Source organism: Amyelois transitella, chromosome 28, assembly GCF_032362555.1.
Source record: "Amyelois transitella isolate CPQ chromosome 28, ilAmyTran1.1, whole genome shotgun sequence".
Lineage (NCBI taxonomy): Eukaryota > Metazoa > Arthropoda > Insecta > Lepidoptera > Pyralidae > Amyelois > Amyelois transitella.
The window spans coordinates 2,688,864-2,707,279 of NC_083531.1; the positions used below are offsets into that span (position 1 = coordinate 2,688,864).

The following is an 18,416-nucleotide window of genomic DNA, read 5'->3' on the forward strand; positions in this document are numbered from 1 at the left end:
TTGGCAGAACCTTATGGCAACAAAAACATAAAATTTGGAATGAATCGTTTTGGAGCTATCGCGTCGAAATCAAATAAATTATTCAATCGATATATACATACATATGGTCACGTCTATATCCCTTGCGGGGTAGACAGAGCCAACAGTCTTGAAAAGACTGAATGGCCACGTTCAGCTATTTGGCTTAATGATAGAATTGAGATTCAAATCGTAACAGGTTGCTAGCCCATCGCCTTAAAAAAGAATCCCAAGTTTGTAAGCCTATCCCTTAGTCGCCTTTTACGACATCCACGGGAAAGAGATGGAGTAGTCCTATTATATCGGCCAATCGATATAGTCATGTATGCAGGCACCACGCAAGCTACTTAATTCAAAATTATGACTAAACTGAATAAAGCCCAACACTATTGTAATGAAAATGGCGGTGATTTGTTTTTATTTTGCTTTGTAGTTGGCAAAAGATATTTAGAATTCTATCTGATTCCATAAGGATTTTTGTGAAACAATGAAACAAAAATGTGTTAAACGACTAAATATACGCCATTTACCTTAGTATAAAAATATGCAGAATAAATGACTTAACTTGAAATAAAAACATAAAGATTCTTCTATAAAAACATTGATTTTCTGAGAGAAGTCAACTATTGATTGATGAATGAAGTTATTTTATATAGGGGGAGTCATTTGTCCTAGTATATAAACATGGAGACCAACGCAGACACCCCATACAAATTATTATGTACGGCCTGCCTCTGCTTCGGACGTTCACTGCAGCCCCTGAGAGCAGGAAAACTCAACCAGTGCTATTTAGATATTATTAAAGAAATACCGGTAAGGCTCTTTTAATATAGATTTGATTTATGTACAAAAAGTAAGAGACCTCCCGCGTAAAACGAATAATCCAGTCATATCCTGTCCCTACGGGAATTTCCAAAAATCCTTTCTTCATGGACTTCTTCCAGTTACAATCCACCTTGTCATTTCATCATTATTGGTTCAGTAGTTTTTGCTGTTTGGGTGGTGGGTGAATGGGTGTTTTCCAAAATCAAATCAAAATCAAAATCAAATCTCTTTATTGCGGAAACACAGGTAGAAAAGATGATACAAAACAGTTCGTGTCACTGTGATCTGTCTTCACAAGACGTACAATAATTCAGTCAGATAATTTTTTTTAATTTAAATTATTCAATAATCAATTAAAAATCAAAATTTCGCCTTAATTTATACTTAATTAAAAATAATATATATTTAGCAATAATGTCATCAATTAATATTTAATAAAAATAAAATATAATAATTATGTCACAATATCTTTTAAAAAGTCATTGACGCTATAATAGCACTTAGCAGTTAGTAATAATTTTATTTCCTTTTTAAATGTTACTATGTCCAATTTTTTTAGATAATCCGGTAATTTGTTAAAAATAATAGGAGCCATACCAATCACACTCTTGCCAAGCATAGCAGTCTTATGACCTCCAGTTGCCAGTTTTAGTTGATATTGGGATCTCAAATTATTTGGTCTCTTTCTAGTGTCTATTAATTTTTGAAATAAGTGCGGATTAGATTTAACAAAAATACATATTTCCATTATATAAACACAGGGTAGTGTTAAAAGTTTAAGTGTTTTAAAAATAGGTACACAACTTTCCATTGACTTTAGTCCACACATTGATCTGAGACATCTTTTTTGAGCTTTAAATACTTTGTCATTTTCACGTGAGTTACCCCAAAATATTACACCATAACTTAAATGTGGCGTTACCATACCGTGGTAAGCTACAAGTGTAACATCCAATTTGACTTTTTTGGATAATCTGAATAATGCATAAGCTGATTTATGTAACTTTTTACATATTGATTCAATGTGAGAATCCCATGTTAATTTGCTATCAACTTTAAGTCCTAAAAATCTAGTTTCTTGCACTTCTTCTATGTTCAGATTATTGTTTTTCACACAAATATTTAAAGGTAGTTTTTTGTTGTAAAAATGCATTAGTTTTGTTTTTTGCAAATTGATTTTCAAATTATTTATGTCTAACCATTTAATTATATCATTTAATGTATTATTTACGTCCAATTCATAACAATTCGGGTCAACGCATTTTATCACAGCAGTACTGTCATCAGCGAATAAAACCATATTTTGCTTAATGTTCAAAGGCAAATCATTTATATAAATGAGGAACAGTAACGGTCCTAGGACACTTCCTTGAGGAACGCCAAATCTGTTTAGTTTATAGTTTGACACATTATTTGTTTCTTGTTTTGTTTTATGACATAGACTAGTTAATTTTACACATTGCATTCTATTATTTAAGTAAGACTTTATTAAGTTTAATACATTTCCTCTTATTCCATACTTATCTAATTTGTTTATCAGTCTTTTACGATTGACATAGTCAAAAGCTTGTGTCATATCAGTATACATAACACAAACAGGATTACGATTATCTACATTTTTCATAACAATTTCAATTAAGTCATATATTGCCATATTGATGGTTTTGTTTTTCCTGAATCCCTTTTGTTCGTCGCATAAAATATCATATTTCGTCAAGTAATTATAAAGAGCGTTGTACAAGTATTTTTCAAATATTTTTGTAAAGATAGACCCTAGCGCTATTTGTCTATAGTTGGACATGCGTTTTTTATCTCCTGTTTTATGGAGTGGTATTATAATTGTCGGCTTTAAATTATCAGGATAAACACCAGCCGATATAGACATATTTATCAAGTGAGCTAAATGATCTGCAATATCCTCGCAGACAAACTTTACAGCTTTTGTGGAGATATCATCATATCCAGTACTGTTGGTATTTTTTAATGTTTTTATAATTTTAATAATTTCTTCGACCATAATTGGCAACAAGAACATAGACTGCGGTTGAGCCTTTAGATCTACCTTATCTTGTAAGTTATTAGAGGAATTTTCAATTTTGTCAATAAAATAAGTATTAAAAGTGTCTGCCATTAAAATTGGTTCTGATACTATGTTTCCTTCATTTTCAATCTCTAAAATAAAGTCTTTTTTGTTATTTTTATTATTTATGATTTGCCAAGTTGCCTTGGATTTATTTTGGGAATTACTAATATATGAAGAATTTTGAACCCTTTGTGTCATATTTATAATTTTTTTTAATTTTTTGGAATAATTAACTAAGTTTATTTTAGACTGACTGGATGGCGCTATTCTATGTTTCCATAACAGCAGTCTTTTCTTTTTAGAACAAATTTTAATCCCCTTTGAAACCCACCGCAAATTCTTTTTATTTCGGTTAACGGTTTGAATTTTAAAGGGAAAGCAAAGATCATAGATCATTTTGAAATTATCAAAGAAATAATCAAACGCTGTATTGATATCGTTTGTACTGTAAATGCCCTCAAAAGGGAAAGATTTTATGTATTTTTTAAATAAATTCATATGCTCATTTGACAAATTTCTCCTTTTTACACGCCAGTTATATAATTCATTAATTTTATTAATGGGGATCTCTAAAATTTGGGCTGTGTGATCCGACAAAGCAAAATCAATTACTTGACTGTTGCATTGATCCCGTAAATTGTGAGCAAAATTATCAAGACAAGTTTGAGAGGTTGGTCTTGTAACTTCTTTGATTTGTAATTGAAGATTGTAATTCATGAGAAAATATTCAAAGTCTTGAGATAAATTATTTTTTACCAGTACATTAATGTTAAAATCCCCACACATTATTATATTTTTATAAGAATTTTTATTATATAATGTCTTTAAAATTAAATCTAATTTTTCATAAAAAATGTCAAAATCTTTTGAAGTAGATGGTCTGTATATACACAATATTACCATTTGATATTGGATTAATTCCGTTGCACAGCATTCCACAACACCAGGTACAGACAGTTCAGCTATATAATGCAACTCATTGTATCGAAAATATTTTTTTAATAATATACAAGTTCCACCACGTTTAATATCCGGTCTCGCATATATGGCTGCAGGAACATAATTTGAAAGTTCTATTTCATCTTCTTCACCAGACCGTATAAAATGCTCCGATATGCAAATAATGTCAATGTCAATCTTCTGGTCAGCTAATACTTCTATATTTACAGTTAACAAATCTGATTTATTTAACAATCCCGCAATATTTTGATGTAAGATAGTTAATTTATTTCCCTTGGATTGATTTGCGAAAAAAATTTGTACACGTATTAACAATTGTGTCTTCAAATTCGGTGTTTTTAACGTCATCCTCGGTCACTATACTAAATACTAGTTCTTTCAGGTCATCAAATATTTTTTTCATACCTTTGTTTTTAATTGTACCATATCGGACTGAGAACATGTCACAGTCGTAGGTGAGATTTAAATTAGAATCTAACAAATAGGCATAGTTATGTGTGTGTATGTCCAGATATAATAAATTATTGAAACACTCCAATCTCCAGTTGAATATTGTTGAACTATTATTACATACAAAAGTCGGCAAACATATAACAATATTAGTATGAGTAATTACTTTTAGCGTCTCTCTTAGATTCAATACCAAGTCAAAATAATTATTAGTGGTCTTGAAATCCTCTTCTCCTATAAAAATTATACAGCAATCTCTGTGTGTAAATCCCTCCAATTTAGTGTCTAAATTATCAATCAGATTATTTATTCCACAATTTGGTTTAAGATAGTGACATAAATTACAATCGCCAAAATGTTTTTGGGCAATGGAGACCATTTTAATATTCTTATTACTACTTATCATACATATTTTTTTGGTAACATTTTCAGGTTTTTGGTTTATTGTCAGAGGGTTTTGATTCTTTATATTGCTCCTTTTTTCTGTATTTTCTTGGCCTTCCAAATTATTTTTTGCTTTTTTAGTATTATTCGATGTCTGTTTCCCTTTTTTCGTAGACGAAAGATTTTCTGAAGTTTTATGTACAGTTTTAAAATCTGTTATCATTTGTTTTAGGTTGCCATTTTCCATTAATAATCCCGAAATTTTTTGATTTGCTAATTTTAATTTCTCTTTTAATTCTACTATTTCTTTTTTGAGATCTTGTAATTGGTCTTCATGTTCGCTATCAGAAGGTATTGTGCTATTTTCATTTGTTTGTTCATATATTGACAAATCCAGGTAAACGGGACTTTTTGTAGCTGCGCCTCGATGCATAGTAACACCACCGTCAAATGAAGTTCGAACCGGAGTATTTGTGTTGTCCTTTTTGGGCTGTTTACTCTTACATATCACACAGTTCCATGCATCCTTCTGACTTTTGGTCATTGTTTTAAAAATTTGTGTAGAAATATTAGCACAGACAAGATCATAAAACTGATTACAAACACCACATTTAACGCACATTTCATCCTCAATTATAATTTTACATCCATCGCATAAAGTGGTCATTTTTCCCAATATGATGTTGATATCGACTGCAAACAGCTCGCTCAACAGATCGCTTAACAGATCCTTTGATAACTTGAGTACGTATGTAGCTGGCCTCCGCGATGCGCTCGGTGATATGATGATTCACACAGCGACGACGCTGCGGGTTGCGGTAGGTCAGGGACAACGACTGAATTTTGAATTTCTTGAAATGTTTTTGTCTATAACTTCACGAATTTCAAACTTTTTGTAAATTAAATTTCACACTTTTATTCATCACAGTTTATGTTTTATAAAAATCATTGCACAAATAAAAATATAACATTATTTATAATATTTAGATTAAAATTACTGACGGCGGCGGTTAGATTTTTAATGTTTGCCTCTTGACGGCTCGGACGTGATCTCCTTCTATACGTACACATATATAAAGATAAAATTTTAAAATTTAATATATTTTTAATGATACATGCATACATATGGTAACATCTATCTCCCTTGCGGGGTAGACAGAGCCAACAGTCTTGAAAAGACTGAATGGCCACGTTCAGCTATTTGGCTTAACGATAGAATTGAGATTCAACTAGTGACAGGTTGCTAGCCCATCACCTACAAAAGAATCCCAAGTTTCTAAGCCTATCCCTTAGTCGCCTTTTACGACATCCATGGGAAAGAGATGGAGTGGTCCTATTCTATTTTGTATTGGTGCCAGGAACCGCACAGTTTAATGATACGTATTTATAAATGGTATTCAAGAAAAATTTATGTACTACAGAATTATCATTTAATTACAGCTGTACAACACCCCAATACAATGTCCAAGTGTCTGTCTGGAGTGTTCTGCTCTGCTCCGGAAGGTGGTGTCATTCCGGGAGCAGGTCCAGGATTCATACAGGATATTGCAGGCTTATACTAGTGAGGTGATTTCCTTGTTGCATTTTTATCTATATTAATTAATAATATTATAAAGCTGAAGAGTTTGTTTGTTTGTTTGAACACTCTATTCTCAGGAACTACTGGTTCGAATTGAAAAATTCTTTTTATGTTGAATGGATCATTTATCGAGGAAGGCTTTAGGCTATATAACATCACTCTGTAAATATTAGGAGCGAAGAAATAATGGAAAATGTGAAAAAAACAGGGGGAAATAATTCATTTGTCAATGATGCCCAAAATAACTATTCCAAGCGCACGAATACACGGGCACAGCAAGTATAAAATATAAATAAGTGCGACTAAGGGATATGCTTATAAACTTGCGATTCCTCTTGTAAGCGTAGGTCTAGCAACCTATCACTATTTGAATCTCAATTACATTGTGAAGCCATACAGCTGAATGTGGCCGTTCAGTCTTTTCGAAACTGTTGGTTCTGTCTACCCTGCAAGGAATACGATGAAACTGAGACTGAAATAGTGTTAGTTCATTTTATTATTATTATTTTTTTACTTTTAGGCGATGGGCTAGCAACCCGTCACTATTTGAATCTCAATTCTATCATTGGGCCAAACTAACAAATTTGGCCTATCAGTCTTTTCAAGACTGTTGGCTCTGTCTACCCCGTAAGGGATAAAGACGTGATCATATGTATGTATGTATATATTTTTTTACATTGACAATTTAATTAAACATTTATATGTCTTGTACACAACTTTTTTTTCAGACTCTAACGGAATGTCTCCTAACCGACGTGACGCGGCCTCCCAAACTGCGCACACACATCTTGGAATCCATAGATATAATGCCTATGAATCATGTCACAGATATTGCAGTACACAAGGAGGCAAGTATGAAGAGTGAGCTGAAGAATGAGTTTCACGGTGAGAATTTCCTTTCCTGTTCATTCTTTCATTCATACATACATATAATCAAGTCTATATCCGTCACAGGGTAGACAAAACAAACAGTCTTTGAAGACTGAAACGCTACATTCGGCTGTATGGCTTGATGATGGAATTGAGATTCAAATAGTGACAGGTTGCTAGCACATCGCCTATAAAAAGGATTCCGAATTTATTAGCCTTTGCCTTAGTCGCCTTTTACGACGCACATGGATAAGAGATGTAGTGGTCCACAACGCGAGGCGATGGGCTAGCAACCTGTCACTATTTGAATTTCAATTCTAGGGATTGAATGGAATTGGCCATGCAGCTGAAAGTGGTTTTTCAGTCTTTAAAGGCTGTTCTGTCTCTGTCTACCCCGCAAGGTTATATGTATGTAACAGCTAGTATATCCCATATTGCAAAACTAAAGCTAATTTGTACTTCTTTCAGATCCAGAAATTGAAATAGACAAATCAAAATCCAGAGAATCAAGTGCGATAGAAAGGGACAGAAAATCGAATGAAGCGACAAAAGTATGCGCGAGCGCAGCCGGCGGTGATTACTATGTTGTGTGTGTGAAAGACGAGTTGAAGGATGAGAATAAAGGTGAGTTATTCATACATTTACCATTCATCCTTGCTTTGCTTCTACGCTGTAGGAAAACATTGTGAGGAAATATCGCGTATTTTTTTTTATTGTATTCAATTGCACATAAAAAGTCAATGTGGACTTATTCCATTAAGGATTTCTACCAGTCAACAAATTTTTTGAAATAACAATGTTTCTGCACTTTAGAATAGGACTACTTGATATTGTAAAAGGCGACAAAGGAAGAGGCTAATAAATTTGGGATTTTAGGCGATGGGCTAGCAATCTGTCACTGTATGAATCTCAGTTTCACCATTAAGCCATACAGCTGACCTTGGCCTTTCACTCTTTTTAAGACTGTTGCCTCGGTCTACCCCGCAATGGGTGAAGACGTGATTCGTGTATGTATTTACGCATTTTTATGTGTTGATTGTTTGTCAAAAAAATCTATTGGCAAGCTTACTAATGTTTCTTAATTAACATGTTTTAGAAGAATTCCATCAAGAAATAGGCCAAGACTACCCTCAATCAGACGGCTCTATATCAGACCAAGAAGCTGATTTTAAAGAGTGTAACATAGACGAACAAATGGAGGCATTTCTCACGGATATTAAGAAAGAAAAAGGCAAAGTTAAAAAGAGAAAGGTGAAAAGAAAAAAGGAGAATGTTAAGGTAAGTTGTTGATGGAATTGTTGCCGGCACCAAAAGAAAAAGAATGGGACCACTCCATCTCTTTTCCATGGATGTGGTAAAAGTACATATGTGTAGCGGGAGCGACGATTCGGCTTGACAAAAGGAAGATCTTTCTATATGACGCGTGGGGAACAGTGCGACAGACGATGTTGTGTCGGAGGTTGTATATATATACGCTCCAATCAGTGAAATCTTTGCTTGCGCGATTTAGATTCTTCGCCGCTATTGGCTGAGCGCGTCAATTTCTTCGCGATGATTGACAGCTGTTGTCTGATTGGCTGTTGTGACGTGTGGCGTAGAGATATAGACATTCGCTATATATATGTATGTAAATTTTTAAAAACTTATGTTTCAGACATCAAAAGATAGCACCGTAGCGACATCTAAAATCCATACAATTGAGCTGACTTACGAAGAGATGTTGGCGGAAAGAGCGAGAGATTCAGCAAAAGAGAGTTATTTGAAGGCAGAGTTTAAGTGCATGACATGTCTAGTGGGATTCAACTATAAGGCCAGTTATAATTCCCACATGGCCGCAAAACATTCTCCGGTGAGTACATATATACATACATTAAATCACGCCTCTTTCCTGGAGGGGTAGGCAGAATACCTCTTTCCACTTGCCACAATCTCTGCATCTTCCTTTGCTTCATCCACATTCATAACTATAGTACATACATACATATAATCACGTCTATATCCCTTGCGGGGTAGACAGAGCCAACAGTCTTGAAAAGACTGAATGGCCACGTTCATCTATTCGGCTTAAAGAAAGAATTGAGATTCAAATAGTGACAGGTTGCTAGCCCATCGCCTAAAAGAGGAATCTCAAGTTTATAAGCCTTACCCTTAGTCGACATCCATGGGAAAGACATCTCTTTCCCATGGATGTCGTAAAGGCACCAGTAGAAAAAAAAGAATAGGAACACTCCATCGAGTGTTCCTATTCTTTTTTTTCTACTGGTGCCGGGAACCACACGGCACTATATATATGTATGTATGTAATTAATTGATTTTTATGTCTGATTTCAGTCAATCGGTAACTACAGCTGTCCAATATGTAACACAGTTTTACCTACTTTGGAGTCGTTTCAAACCCACTACAGAAGACATATGAGAAGGTGAGATTTAATATCTCTTTCTTTCTTCAACCATCTTTTTTTATATTTAATTATTTTAATTAAATATAAATCATCATGTCTCTTATCTTGGGTTTACTGGAAAAGATTTTTTTTTTTAAATAAGCAGAACCTATGTAATTTTGTTTCTTGTATTTCTCATTCTTGATGTTTTCTGGGTACCTTAATTTGTAAATAAAGAAGGTTGCCTAAAGGTTCTTTTTCCCTTTTCCCTCTTCGTACCTTTTATCACAAGTCGGTCTATACATGCTTCAAAACCTATCTGGAAGAGATTGCTGTTTAGTACTAACTTGGTCCTTCGAGCCGGATTTCATCTTTTTTTTTTCTGGTTATTGACAAGGGGAAATAATCAAAATTTAATTACGTAAAATTAAAAATCTAGTTAATTATAAGTCAGATTTTAGGAAACTTTATACTTATAGAATTTTAATTTGTTAATTCGTAACAAATTAAACATAAATTAAGAATTTAAAACTGTTATCTACATAGTTTCATAAAATCTGTAACCAAATTAAAAGAAGTTAAATAGTTATTTTCTTAACACCAAACAGATACGAATGCAGTATGTGCCAGCGACGAACCCTGGACCTCAAGGTTATGGAGCAGCACTACTACTCCACACACCGGATCTCCCTCAAGCAGTACCCGTGTTCGGAATGCGCCCACGTGTCCAAGTGAGTCAGACAGTCAATTAATCAAAATAGCTTGTTTTTTCTTTATATAGGTACGGCATAAAAAAATAAATATATACAGGACAGATTACACAGATTATGTTAGCTTCGAACATACATACATACATATGGTCACGTCTATATCCCTTGCGGGGTAGACAGTAGTCTTGGTAGTCTTGAAAAGACTGAATGGCCACGTTCAGCTATTTGGCTTAATGATAGAACCGAGATTCAAATAGTGACAGGTTGCTAGCCCATCGCCTAAAAGAGGAATCCTAAGTTTATAAGCCTATCCCTTAGTCGCCTTTTACGACATCCATGGGAAAGAGATGGAGTGGTCCTATTCTTTTTTGTAATAGTGCCGGGAACCACACGGCACTTAGCTTCGAAGTAAGTTCGAAACTTGTGTTACCAAATACTAACTCAACGATACTATATTTTATAATAAATACTTAGATAGATAAACATCCAAGATCGCCAATCGGAGAAAGTTCGTTTCTTATCATGCCCTGGCCGAGATTCGAACCCGCGACCTCCGGTGTCATAGACAAGCGCACTACCGCTGCGCCACAGAGGCCGTTTGATTGTCATATATATATATACCACTCAAAAATAGATCTAAATTTTTCTGGTTATCGGTAAGTTCCGGTTGCATCCTCACCACTCTGGAGAGGAGCCCGGAGTACGCCTTTGACCATGGACCCTGGATTGGGTGAGTCAGGTGTTTACACGAAGCGACTCCCGTCTGACCTCCGCAACCTTTGCAGGGGAACCTGAACCCTCACTCCCCCCATCATCTCCCTCTCCATATATTAAGTATAATTTACTATTCTACTCTAAGTATAATTTAATATTGTGAAGTTGACGTTGTTGAAGAAAATGCTGCAGTGCAGTTTGTTACCGCTTCTTCTGCACTGACGCCTTGGAAGCGGCAGTAAACTTAGTTTTTAAGTAATTTATTTGACGTCAACCAATGTTGTTAAATCATACGACAATTATTAAGCGATATATAGTATCCTATAATAATGAATAAAAATTTTGAATTTGAATATATTGACGGCCTCTGTGGCGCAGCGGTAGTACGCTTGTCTGTGACACCGGAGGTCCCGGGTTCGAATCTCGGCCAGGGCATGATGAGAAAACAACTTTTTCTGATTGGCCTGGGTCTTGGATGTTTATCTATATAAGTATTTATTATAAAATATAGTATCGTTAAGTTAGTATCTCGTAACACAAGTCTCGAACTTACTTCGAGGCTAACTCAATTTCTGTAATTTGTCCCGTATATATTTATATGTATTGATTATTTATCTGATTTCCAATTTCTATAACTTAGAGATGTTCAAGGTGTCATTGTAATCAGTTATTTGTGAAACCTTCTCTGGCTACAAATACTAAGACTGTTCTTAATAGAGCGAGGTTTTTTTTTTATTAATGTTTTTTTTTTTATAACAGCTCCATAGATCTCCACCGCTATCATAAAGACACTCATAAGGCCCGCGTCCAGTGCCCGGATTGCGACAAATCCTTCATTCACAGAGCGGGTCTCATGAATCATAGACTGTGAGTATTTTTTTTTTGGGATACTTTAATATCACTTAATAATTGTCATACAGGGTGACATTTAAAACAACTGCATCCTTTTAAACATAGACTATATACCCATGCTTCTGACCCGTTTGAGCCTATTTTTATTTAAATTAAACATCATCATTTTCACATTTAAAAATCCACAAAAACTACGTCACACGCTTTATTAAACACCAATACTACAAAAGAAATTAAAATTAAACATCTAAATAAATGTCTGAACAATGAACCTTTATAAATATCTTTATAATAAATCTTTCTGAAATATGAACCGATATTTTTCTTTTAACGTTTTTAAATATCCTTTAGATGAGTACACTTAACAGTTAAATTTATGCAGTTGAATTAAAAGTCACCCTGTAGACGTGACCATATGTATGTATGTAATTTGAATTTTTAAATTAGAATGTAATATGGTATTTTTAATTTTCAGTGCTGTTCACGAGCTGAACAATAAGTTCCCGTGCACGATATGCGATAAAGTTTTCAGATGGAAGACGAGTCTAAAGAGACATTTGGAGAAGCACGATACACGGGCTCTGGTAAGTTTTTGACGGATTCTGTAATCTATTTTTATGTACCTAGGTGTTTTATACTAGCGACCCGCCCCGGCTTCGCACGGGTGCAAAATTATAAATGTTATTATAAATAAAACCTTCCTCTCGAATCACTCTACCTGTTACAGAAAACTGCATCAAAATCCGTTGCGTAATTTTAAAGATTTAAGCATACAGACAAACAGACTAAAATAGCGACTTTGTTTTATACTATGTAGTGATGTCAATCATTCATTCATTCAATAGTCCGTGTTGCCGTGTGGTTCCCAGAACCAATAGAAAAAAGAATAGGACCACTCCATCTCTTTCCCATGGATGTCGTTAAAGGCGACTAAGGGATATGCTTACAAACTTGGGATTCTTATTTTAGGCGATGGGCTAGCAACCTGTCACTATTTGAATCTCAATTCTATCATTGTGCCAAATAGCTGAACGTGGCCTATCAATTTTTCCAAGACCGTTGGCTCTGTCTACCCCGCAAGGGATATAGACGTGATTATATGTATTTATATAATTCTATTTTAAATTTATCTTGTAAGCATTTTGGATGTAATGTCTGTTAGCTTGTAAGATGTACCTATTGAATAAATAAATATATGTATGTATGTGTATACCATAAATTTACATATAATCACGTCTATATCCCTTGCGGGGTAGACAGAGCCTACAGCCTTGCAAAGACTGATAGGCCACGTTCAGCTATTTGGCTTTAAGATATGATTGAGATTCCAATAGTGACAGGTTGCTAGCCCATCGCCTAAAAGAAGAATCCCAAGTTTATAAGCCTACCCCTTAGTCGGCTTTTACGACAACCATGGGAAAGAGATGGAGTGGTCCTATTCTTTTTTGTATTGGCGCCGGGAACCACACAACAACAACCATAAATTTACATCAAATTTTATCTATTCCCAGGACAAAACCGCATCGAACGTGGCACGCTGCGAGACGTGCAAAATTAACTTCGCATCGGAATGTTCGTACAAGCGGCACATGAAGAACAGCCTTAAACATGTCACGCAGGACCAGTTGAGGTGAGAACGGCGAACAAACAAACATACATACATACATACAGCGTGCTGGCGAACCGCTACGGTTAGGTTATATTTTATTATAGATGTGTCCGCGACTTCGTCCGCGTGGAATAGTTATATTGGGCATCATTGAAGCCCTCAAGGATGAATAGTTTTCCCCGTTTTTTTTCACTTTTTCCCTTATTTCTTCGCTTCTTACAGTTGCAGCGTGATGTTATATAGCCTAAAGCCTTTCTTGATAAATGGTCTATTCAACGCGAAAATAATTTTTCAATTCGAACCAGTAGTTTCTGAGATTAGCGCGTTAAAACAAACAAACAAACTCTTTAGTTTTATAATATTATAAAATTCTAGTGTCACAATGCTTGTTCCCGTACTCCTCCGGAACGGCTCGACCGATTCTCATGAAATTTTGTGAGCATATTGAGTGGGTCTGAGAATCGGCCAACATCTGTTTTTCATACACCTTAGTGATAAGGGTTGTTCACATTTAAATTTCTTTTTAAACTAGGAATTAAATAAATATTTATATGGCAAAACAACAAATAGAATAGAATAGATTTATTTTCAAAATTGTATACAAGGTATCACTTATTGACATCACATCACTTAAATCTAATTATAACTACTGCCGCACCCAAAGCGCGTGAGTAGAAGAAGCGGCGGAACAAACTACACTGCAGCGTTTTCATCGGACGTCAATTTACAAATACATACAGATTATGATTATTATGATTATTTGCCGGGACATCTAGTTTTAACATAGGTATAAATATAATATATCATGTCAACAGATATGTATGCGACCATTGCGACAGGAGATTCGCTGACAAAACGAAGCTGAGAGATCACATTGAGGAGAAACATTTGCATAGAACATACCAGTGTCATATATGTCTCAAGGTAATATTATAATATAATACAAACATACATATGGTCACGTCTATATCCCTTGCGGGGTAGACAGAGCCTACAGTCTAGAGACAGGTTGCTAACCTATCGCTTAAAAGAAGAATCCCAGGTTAATAATCCTATTCCTTAGTCGCCTTTTACGACATCCATGGGAAAGAGATGGAGTGGTCCTATTCTTTTTTGTATTGGTGCCGGGAACCACACGGCATAATATAATATAATCACGTCTTTATATGTAGATACGAGTAAGGTTTAGGGCTCATAAACTTGGGATTCTTTTTAAGGCGATTGGCTAGCAACCAGTCGTTCCTGTCATCAAGCCAACACAGCTGAACGAGACGTTTTTACAAGACTGTTGGCTCTGTCTACCCCGCAAGGGATGTAGACGTGACTATATGTATGTATGTGTGTCTTTATACGTTACGGGGTAGACAGAATACGGACAGGTTGCTAACCCATCGCCTAAAAGAAGAATTCCAGGTTTATAATCATATTCCTTAGTCGCCTTTTACGACATCCATCAGGGAAAAAGATGGAGTGGTTCTATTTTTTTTTCTATTGGTGCCAGGAACCACACGGCATCAAAGTTTTAACTATTGCACATGGCCATTTATTTATTTATTCTTTAGTGTAACAATTCGCAAAGTACAATAGGCGGACTTAATGCTAATAGCATTATCTAACAGTCTACCATTGGGTTGAGCGGAGTACCTTTGTTTGTGGCATTTATTTATTTAAACTTCATTGCACAAAATACAAATGTACAGCACAATTGGCGGACTTAATGCTAGAAGCATTATCTACCAGTCAACCATTGGGTCTGACAGAGAACTTTATGTGGGGTCAAACTAAATAAGTATATTTATACCTACACAAAGTATGAAATAAAATAATTATAATATAATATACATACATAAAAACTACAATAGACAAACAATAGATTCAGCGTGCAGAGATCGTGGCAATGTGGAAAGAGGTAGTCTCTGCCTACCCCTCCGGGAAAGAGGCGTGATTTTATGTATGTATGTATGCATAGACAAACGATATATTAAAATTTATAAAATTCGCAGCCTTCGAAAAACCGCGTGGGATTGGACCAGCACATTCGGAATGTGCACAAAGGGAGGCCGAACGACAAAATGTGCCACCATTGCGGCAAAGGATTCCCGGTGAGCGTGACATAACACGTAACCACGTCTATGTACATTGCGGGGTAGACAGAGGCAACAGTCTTGAATATGTTAGAATTGAGATTCAAATATTGACAGGTTGCTGGCCCATCGCCCCAAGTGTATAAGGTCAAGGTGTATAATCTCATGTGTGTAAAGACGCTGTGTCAGGTTTTTACACGAAGCGACCTTTCAATTCAATTCTTTCATCTCATTTTTTCAATTTTTTCACTCATTCATCTCATTTTTTCAATTCTTTCACTCATTCATCTCATTTTTTCAATTCTTTCACTCATCTTTTTCTTTCAATTCATTCATTCATCTCTATTTTTAAATTCTTTCATCTCATTTATTCAATTGTTTCATTCATTCATCTCATTTTTTCAATTGTTTCATTCATTCATCTCATTTTTCAATTGTTTCATTCATTCACCTCATTTTTCAATTCTTTCTTTCATTCATCTCATTTGTTTAATTCTTTCAATCAATCATCTCATTCTTTCAATAGGCTATTTGACTGTATTAAAAATATACATTTCTTTTATGTCATCAGTCTTAATATTATTTTTTTGGAGCGATTTGTAATAACGCGAGATAAAAATATTGCATTATTTAAACAAAATCCGTCTCAGAAAATTAGGTTTTTATATGCAGCTGTCACGTGACTAAAAACGAACGTGATTGGCTATTTCTATTATGACGTCAATTATCCATAAACAGACTGTGGATCGTACCGTTCCTTAGTGTTCGCTATTATTTTTCAAGATTTTATAAGTGTTTGATCTCTCAGGATTACTCAGATAACATAGGTATTTAATAATGGAAACCAATTCCGCGAAAGCTGACAGTCGAAACCTACCAAAATTGGACGCAATAATGGTTGGAAGAAGAAATCTGGATTGTCTTCTTCAAAGACAATCCAGATTTCTATGCTGAGATACGAACTGAGGAATGTGAAAACATCAATGTAAGTATATCTTGGTAACCACTGATCTTAGATCATGATCTGAAACCACTTCTTGCGAATATTCAATTCCATCGGCATAGAAAAAAACAGTTTCGTAGGAGATTTTATTGTTGTATTAGTGCATTGAGGCACTGCACAACATTTATAGGAACTCTTTTAATAATTTTCACACATATGACGTGGCACAAGTTAAATAAAACAAGAGAAAATCAAAACTTTTCGAAACACCAACAAGCTTTGTATGATATTTACACGAAATTTACGTCACTGCATGCCATGGCCGCCATATTGCTAAAAGTCGCGTTTTGGCGGCATATTTGAATATTTCATTTTCTTTTTCGATTTTTTAATAAAATAGCTGTAATAAAGGCAGAAAAGTATTTTTGTAGGGCTCCTTATAAACAAATAAATACCCTAAGATAGTTTTTAGAACTTTGTCAAATAGCCTATTCTTTCACTCATTAAATTATTTTCGATTGTTTAATTCATTCACACTGTTACAGACAAAAGTGCAGTTGGAGTCTCACATACGTACTCACACCGGCGAGCGCCCGTTCATCTGCGAGTTCTGCCCGACCATGTTCTCGCAACAATCCAACTTGTACAAGCACAACAGACAGGTATTATTATTAGATATTATATTCTAGCTGCTGTCCGCGACTTCGTTCGCCGTTATAGTTTATCGGAAAAAAAAGCTGACAAATAGCTGGCCCCTCGTATTGACCCTTAAAGGGGTGGGGAAAGTGATTTTTGTATTCATACATACATACATATTATCACGTCTATATGACTTGCAGAGTTGACAGAGCCAGCAGTCTCGAAAAGACTGAAAGGTTCAGATGTTTGGCCTAATGATAGAATTGAGATTCAAAAAGTGACAGGTTGCTAGCCCATCGCCTTAAAGAATCCCAAGTTTATAAGCCAATCCATTAGTCGCCTTTTACGACATCCGTAGGAAAAAGATGGAGTAATCCTATTCTATATTGGTTGACGGTTGTCATATTTATAATACGACAACCGTACCACTGGAATTAGGGATTTGAAAATTGGCTTGTATATTTTTAATGTGGTCTAGGGGAATTTCTCGAAATTCCCGCGGGAACGGTATTTCTCTTTGTACGGTTCGAGTATTATATATATATATATATATATATACATATATAAAATATACATCAACAGGTCCACCTGAACATGAAATCAAAACGCTACCCGATGTGCAAGAAGCGTAAAGACGAGCAAACCCCGGAGGCGGCGCCGGAAACGTACCGCCACGTGTTGAGGAAACGGAAGGAGGAACAACCACCGGATGTGACCAACGAGTATAGACCGGGAATGAGTGTGTTCGGGCATTATGTCGATGAGAGGTACTGTCCGGTTTGAATGACTGAACGACTTACTCATATCTGCGTGTTCAAGAAGGAGAAAATGCTGCAGTGCAGTTTGTTACCGCTTCTTCTGCACTGACGCCTTGGAAGCGGCAGTTAACTTAGTTTTGAGTAATTTATTTGACGTCAACCAAACGTTTGACAATTATTAAGCGATATGTAGTATATATTCATTATTATAGGATAACTACATATCCTATAATAATAAAAAAAAATAATTTGAATTTCACTATGGAGAATGGAAAAATGGGTTGCACTCCACACGGAGACGGTGAAAACTATTAATTTTTAACCCATCACTAAAAAGTACACGCCGCTTATCGAAAGTCAGAATGAAACAATGATTTCAAGTGGACTTATTTCTTGAATTAATTCAACATGAATGTGAAAGGTTTTTTTCATGATTTCAAGTTGACTTATTTCTTGAATTAATTCAACACGAAAGTGACAGATATTGCCTTTATTTCTTTTTGTGATGGAGCGATACGAAAATATTTGAAGGCATTTTTTTTTATTGTTTCATGTTT

General features: G+C 35.1%; 1 protein-coding gene across 2 annotated transcripts; it reads left to right on the forward strand.

Moving 5' to 3' along the window:
- Positions 1-419: 419 nt before the first annotated feature.
- Positions 420-17,931, forward strand: LOC106134363 (zinc finger protein 287). 2 transcript variants are annotated; one of them, XM_060952521.1, is made up of 15 exons: positions 420-831; positions 6,161-6,286; positions 7,028-7,184; positions 7,638-7,793; positions 8,266-8,447; positions 8,824-9,018; positions 9,501-9,589; positions 10,159-10,281; positions 11,734-11,841; positions 12,302-12,410; positions 13,338-13,456; positions 14,251-14,359; positions 15,439-15,537; positions 17,008-17,124; positions 17,684-17,931. In XM_060952521.1, the coding sequence occupies exons 1-15, from the start codon at positions 703-705 to the stop codon at positions 17,882-17,884; spliced, it is 2,019 nt and encodes a 672-aa protein (XP_060808504.1). In that variant the 5' UTR covers positions 420-702; the 3' UTR covers positions 17,885-17,931. The 2 variants fall into 2 exon arrangements, with proteins under 2 accessions (XP_060808504.1, XP_060808505.1); XM_060952522.1 differs by having other exon boundaries at positions 8,269-8,447.
- Positions 17,932-18,416: the final 485 nt, after the last annotated feature.

Bases quoted from the DNA above. Each gene is read 5' to 3' on its own strand.
- LOC106134363 (XM_060952521.1), top strand. From the start codon at position 703: ATGGAGACCAACGCAGACACCCCATACAAATTATTATGTACGGCCTGC. The intron at 6,287-7,027 runs GTGATTTCCTTG...CTTTTTTTTCAG, and splicing joins TGCAGGCTTATACTAGTGAG to ACTCTAACGGAATGTCTCCT. The intron at 9,019-9,500 runs GTGAGTACATAT...GTCTGATTTCAG, and splicing joins TGGCCGCAAAACATTCTCCG to TCAATCGGTAACTACAGCTG.